The sequence below is a fragment of the Cebus imitator genome, unplaced genomic scaffold (genome assembly GCF_001604975.1).
Source record: "Cebus imitator isolate Cc_AM_T3 unplaced genomic scaffold, Cebus_imitator-1.0 Scaffold523, whole genome shotgun sequence".
NCBI lineage: Eukaryota > Metazoa > Chordata > Mammalia > Primates > Cebidae > Cebus > Cebus imitator.
Genome location: NW_016107838.1, coordinates 1,122,513 through 1,128,642, shown reverse-complemented (window position 1 = coordinate 1,128,642; position 6,130 = coordinate 1,122,513). Strand labels below are relative to the sequence as shown.

General features: G+C 48.2%; 1 protein-coding gene across 1 annotated transcript; it reads left to right on the top strand.

Annotated features, from left to right (window-relative positions):
- The first annotated feature begins 981 nt into the window (after window positions 1–981).
- LOC108293116 (neutrophil defensin 4-like) lies at window positions 982–3,374 on the top strand. Its single transcript, XM_017514365.2, has 3 exons — window positions 982–1,103; window positions 2,386–2,568; window positions 3,145–3,374. The coding sequence occupies exons 1-3, from the start codon at window positions 1,040–1,042 to the stop codon at window positions 3,264–3,266; spliced, it is 369 nt and encodes a 122-aa protein (XP_017369854.2). The 5' UTR covers window positions 982–1,039; the 3' UTR covers window positions 3,267–3,374.
- Window positions 3,375–6,130: the final 2,756 nt, after the last annotated feature.

Here is a 6,130-nt window from a genome sequence, read left to right as displayed (position 1 = left end):
GGAGGAGGAGGAGGGTGGAGGAGGAGGAGGAAGAGGGTGGAGAAGGAGGCGGGAGGAGGAGGGTGGAGGGTGGTGCCTTTTAAAATGTGCACTAGACTCCCAAAAACTCCCCTTCAAATAACCCAGGAGGAACCACACAAGGGAAAGCTCACTCATTCCAAGCACCCAGTGGCCATCCTCCTAACTCTGTGTGTAGGGAGATTCATGGCCTGCGGAATTTGTTTGGGAATGAGGTATTTGAGCACATAGCACACACTGACACAGGCTAACACCAGTCTCCCTGCCACACTGGCCACCTTCCTGAGGGACTTCTGAGAGACATTAGGTCTCATGCAATAATTTGATGAGTCCTTGGCCCAGGTGGCCTTGAACCATCTCAGGCCAAGCGAAAAGGTGATAGGTCCCTCTAGGGGACCCCATATTCTATACACGACCTTTACTCAGGAGCCTCCAACCTGCCCCACCTAGCAACGCAACCCCAGGCGGTATTCTGTCTCACCCAGGCAGCCTCCAGTATTTCTTGCCTGAACGGCTTGGATTTGTTTTTATGGTTAGACCACATGGCCTGGGGATGTCACTTCAGACCAGGTTCTAACTCCACCTCTGTGAGTGGGTGTTCGCACCCTAGTCTCCTCTCCCCTGTGAGTGGATGGTGTTCTCACTGTAGTCCCCTCGCAAGGTGTATATAACAATATGCAGGCCAGGCTCTCCTGGTGGCTTTAAATATTCCCTTGGTCCAGGTAGCTCATCCCCAGCCACCAGCATGGGCATCACGGGGGCAACTCTCTTAGGAGTCATGGAGAATCCATAGTTGGTTGCTGCCTGCACCTGGCCAGGGCTGACCAAAGCAGATGTGGGGTTGGTCCCTCTGAGGACTCCTGTTTGGATTCAAGCTTTCTGCCAAATTTCTCAACTGCCCTTGTTAACAGTTATTGAAAGTGCCCAATAGAAAGTAACCCTGAAAAGTTAAGACACCTCATCCCAAAAGACCCTTAAATAGGGAAGTCCTCTCCTCCGTGTGCAGTGCTGCTCTTGCTACATGAGACCCGGGACAGAGGACTGCTGTCTGCCCTCTGCGGTTGCCCTGCCTAGCTTGAGGATCCGTAAGTAACACAAAGTTTAAACTTTCACATTCAGGTTTCAACATGGAAGCTGTGCCCCCAGTCTGACCTCTGACTGTGGGGCCACCCCAGAGGGACCCAGCAGGTGAATTCCCTGTTGTGAACTTCTGTCTGGGCCTCTGGTGGTTGCTGGGGGCCGTGGCTACCAGCTAAGGTAATAGAGAAACTCAAAAAGTTTCCTTCCAAACACACGTGACCTACTTGACATGTCCAGCAGGGACGGTCACAGCTCTTTAGAGCATTCTTTTGAGAGAAGACTTTGCAGGTCCTTGGCCTGTTTTTCAATCATGTTGTTTACTTTTTGCTATTGAGTCGACTTCCTTATGTATTCAGATGTTTACCCCTTCTACCGCGTAGGGTTTGCCAATATTTTCTCACATCTTCTGGGTTGCCTTTCACTCTCTTGTTTCCTTTGCTATGCAGATGCGTTAGCGTTCAATGCAGCCTCACTTGTCTATTTTCACTTTTATTTATTGCCTGTGGTGTCACAGCCAGAAATCATTCCCACGTCAGTGTCAAAGCTTTATCTTCCTATGCTCTTCTAGTAGTTTTATGGTTGCAGGTCTATGTTTAGTCTTCAATCCATGTTGAGCAGATTTTTCTACATGTTCTGAGGGAAAGAACCACTTGGATGCACATAGCAAGTCATGAACCTTACACAGCTCTTTATCCGTCTCACTGAGCTCACTTCACCTGTTGCCTGATAAGGTCATTGTTCTCTTCACCCTGGCCCCTACAGGAGACTGCTCACTCCATAACCTCAGTCACCCCTTCATGACGGTATAATGACCTTGAAGTCTGAAATGAGTGACTCTCTGCCCCACTGAAATTCAGGTCTGGCGCCGGTGTTTAGACCTCAAGAGAATAGTAGGGCCTGTCACCAGGAAATAAGAGTCATTTGCTCTCTTAAATTATTAAATGAAAGCACTGTTTCCATTCTTTATTGAATATTAAATATTTAACCAGGAAATACTAGATATTTCTGAGAAACAGGAAAAATATGCCAGGGTCCCCATCATCACCATCAGCTTCAACCTGGCGCCGACACTGAACATAGAGCTTCATGTGAAGAAAGCTGGGAGAGCAGAGGAGCATTGGAGGGATGTCAAGGCCAATAGGAGCCCGCACCCTCTCTACCGAAATGTACACCTCCTCTCACTCAGGATGCCAAGGTTTCTTGTCTCTGAGCCTTCTCCCTGCAGAGCTGTAAACCCCGGCTGGCTTCTCCCTCCCCACACATCTGCTCCTGCTCTCCCTCCTCCAGGTTGCCCAGCCATGAGGACCCTCACTCTCCTCACTGCCGTTCTCCTGCTGGCCCTCCAGGCCCAGGCAGGGCCACTCCAGGCAAGATGTGATGAGGCTGCAGGCCAGGAGCAGCGTGGGGTCAACGACCAGGACATATCTATTTCCTTTGCATGGGACAAAAGCTCCGCTCTGCAGGTTTCAGGTGAGAGACACCAGCATGAAGAGCCACAGTCTTGAGGGATGGATGGGAGACACGCTCTGGAATCGAGTCTCAATGGTGGGTGTCACTTAGGTGGCTTTACTTAGCATCTCTGGGCCTTGATTTTCTTATCTCCGAACTGAATAGAGAGCCAAACAAATCTAAGTAGTTTTCTTTGTCCAAATACTTGATTCCAAGGTATGTCTATAAAATTCGCCAGGGTTAAGATATGGAGAGACAGACTGACTCGTTCTTTCTGGATCTAAACAAGTAGATATTATAGGGAGGCTATGTTATTCCGCCTGTAGAGAAACTTTTAAAAACTGGAGATGAGCTTCAGTGTGTTCAGGCGTGTGTGCTGGGGCAGAAGCATAGAAATGAGAGCAAAGGAGGACGAGTCTCAAATCCTATGTGACCAGCACAGCTCTGTGTATTTATTCCTATTGGCTGAGGTTGTTCGTGCGACCGGCTGTAATGCAGCCAACATCCCCGATCAGCCAGCATGTGACTTTCCAAGATTCCTGTTACCACCCACTGCCGACCGTGGTGCTCAGTTTCGGGTGCTCTCTCTGTCCACAGGCTCAACGAGGGCCTTGGCCTGCACTTGCAGATTAGTGTACTGCCAGCAAGGAGAACGTCGTGCTGGGAGCTGCATCATTGGTGGTGTGGGCTTCACATACTGCTGCTCGCTTGAAGATTAATATTCTGCTGTCCAAGAGAATGCCATGCATCATCAGTGGTGAGGGCTTCACATTCTTCTGCAGCTGAGATTGCAGAATAAGCCCGTCAATTGTTTTGAGAGCTACAGGAAATGTTTTTTCTCCTATACTGCTTTCTCCTTAACATCTTTCTTGATCCTAAATAAATGCCTTGTAACACGATGTCTTTGTTTACATCTCTTTAAAGTTTGATACGTGTCCGTGTCAAGACACTGGAAAGCACCTGCCAGAATCCCACATCAAGATTTTTGAACAAATTGAAGTTTCAAATTTTAGACTTTTTAAGGAGGAGCCATGGCTTCAGACACAAATCAAAATGAAGGCACAAATGATGCCACCGATCTCACCATCCACTGCTCTGTCTTTTCACTCTGCCTCATTTTGAACAGATTTACTCTCAAAGGCAACTCTCATACGCTAGGCAAAAGAATCAGGTTAGCTACTTACAAACATTACTACTTCTTGGGAAAAACCACCATGCTCTATGTCAAAATATTGGAGTTGTACTGAACGTGCCCAGGTCACCCATTTGCCTTTTAAGGCATAGGGTTACATGAGATCCATTGAAACAACTTTAATTAAGAAGGGAGTTGGTTGTTAGCAAAGGCGAGATGCGTGGAACAGAAAACACAGCAGCCCACACTGAGGGTCCTCATTAAACACACCTTCCAGCCACGTCCATTAAGACCTGGATTCCACACCCATAAAGTCGTCTTCACTTCCAGAAAACGCACATGCACAAATGCTCCTCTGCACTTTGCAGCGTGCACTCTCCTGGCTTGACTTAAAGCCACTGAGAACCTGATGCTGCTTAGAGAATACAGCTTCAAAGGGGCAATGGGAAAAATGAAGAGAGAAAAAACATTTCACCAGAAACCTTCAGTTCCTGTCGCTGCTGCAGAGCGCTGAGGCTCTGATACCCCAAATATCTGGCACATCAGCAGGTGAGCAGGAAACCAGGTCTGGGGAAAGGGAATGAACCAGGAGCACCCTCTGAGATGCTCAGAGCATTTGCCCGGAAGGCCACAGCGCCCCCTGCTGTCCTGCCTCCACCTGCAGCCTCCCCACCAGGCACAGCACAGGTGGGGTCTGCACCTTCCTGAGCCTGTCTTCCTCCTCCCCTCCAAGAGGACAGGGTCACTGCCTAACCCCGGTGTCCCTGAGGGCCAGGCTGACATCGTGCTGGGGTGAGATGTGATGCTTCCTCTCTGTCCATCCCCTGGAAACCCACTGTACCTTTAACAATAATTGAGCTGGCTTGCCAATGGCCTGTGAGGACATAGCCACACAGCCCCAGGGACAAGTCCAGCTTGAGCCACAGATTTCTTATATTTTGGATCCAGCAGTTCCAGTTTGTGCATCCACTACACATGCTGGAAAAAATAACTTGTCTGTTCAAGCCATAGCTCGTCTTATCTGGAGGGTCATTCACAGAATGCCCCAAGACTTTCAAGAGTGACAGAGAAACCACAGTTTGCAAAGAAAGCAACAGTGATTCTAGTAGGATTTTCCCCGTTCTTCATTAAAACAATCTGACGGACCGAGACACAGCTGTGACCACCAACACCAACCACAATACCCAGAGCCCAGGAGAAGGAAGCAGGTGTTCCCATGCAGATTCTGAGGAGGCCTCAGCCCCAGACTGAGGCTCTGCCAGTCTGAAGAGGCAACTCAGGGTCCAGGCACCCCACTGAGACACCACACAGCTGGGGAACCCAATAGAGGTCCCAGGGAGGACACAGTGGGTCTGTGATTGACAAAGAAATGGTCCAAGCTCTTCCCCTTGTACAGAAGGTGAAGTTGATATTTGGGGTTTCAGGATGTGAAGGGCAGACAGTCTTCCTTCGGTTCCTGTAACTGCCACTGACTTGAAGTCACGTGGTCCTTGCTGTAACTCTGCATATTGCTCCTACCTGTCCACTGGGCCGGGCTGACTCCGTCACGTGGCTTCTGCACCTCGCCCAGAACTCCACCTGCCCTGCACCCCAGGTCCTGGGGTCTCTGCTAGAACTTCCCTTTGTCACTGAGAGCTTTCCTGATTTCTTAACTTTAAATTGCAACTAGTTCCCCCTGGAAGCCTCTCTCCCCTCTTCTTTTTATTGCTAGCTGTAGAATGTGAAGCTACTTTGCATTCTGTGCATGCCGCGTACTCTCTGGAACATTTCTCTCAAAACAGTAGGAGGGAAGCTGCATGTTCTCTTCCTCATCATCCCCCAGTGCATAGATGACCATCTAATACATGGCACAAGATCAAGAAATTAATTCCAACTAAATTAATTTTACTTAAAATTTATATTGATACAAAATTGCATTGTTCTTCCTAAATAGCTTACAAAAAAAATACTGAAACCTACAGAAGTAACGCAGTCCATGTGTCTAGTTCAGGTGACAGCATTCCTCAAAAAAACTAATTAAAACTAATTAAAAAGACTAAAATATAGGAGCTATGATGGGGAACATGTGGCGTCACGAAACATTAGGACTTTTGAAAGACAGAAAAGATTATTCTGTCTTGGAAATGCCAAGGATAGATTTCATGGTGAATCTTAAACTGAAACATAAAGATGTTTAAACTTTCAATAAATTAAAGGAATGATTAGGTAGAACATTAGGTGGAGAACAGAGAATCAGGGCAAGAGCTATGCAGGAGGAGGCCAACCTCCACCGAATTAAGAGGAACTGCTGTTGCAACAGAGAAGGATGGAGTAGAATTCGGGCCTGTTTGCTGAGAAGCATCTATCAACTCAAGGGAAAGGGGCAGAGGAGGATGGAGCATCCCTGCTCCTCTGTGTGGATAAAGGCACACTGGGACCACCACGTGTGGCTTCTGCTACTGCAGTCCAGGG

Coding starts and splice junctions, on each gene's coding strand:
- LOC108293116 (XM_017514365.2), top strand. CDS start 1,040: ATGAGACCCGGGACAGAGGACTGCTGTCTGCCCTCTGCGGTTGCCCTG. Junction 1,104..2,385: donor CCTGCCTAGCTTGAGGATCC/GTAAGTAACACA, acceptor TCCCTCCTCCAG/GTTGCCCAGCCATGAGGACC. Junction 2,569..3,144: donor CTCCGCTCTGCAGGTTTCAG/GTGAGAGACACC, acceptor CTCTGTCCACAG/GCTCAACGAGGGCCTTGGCC.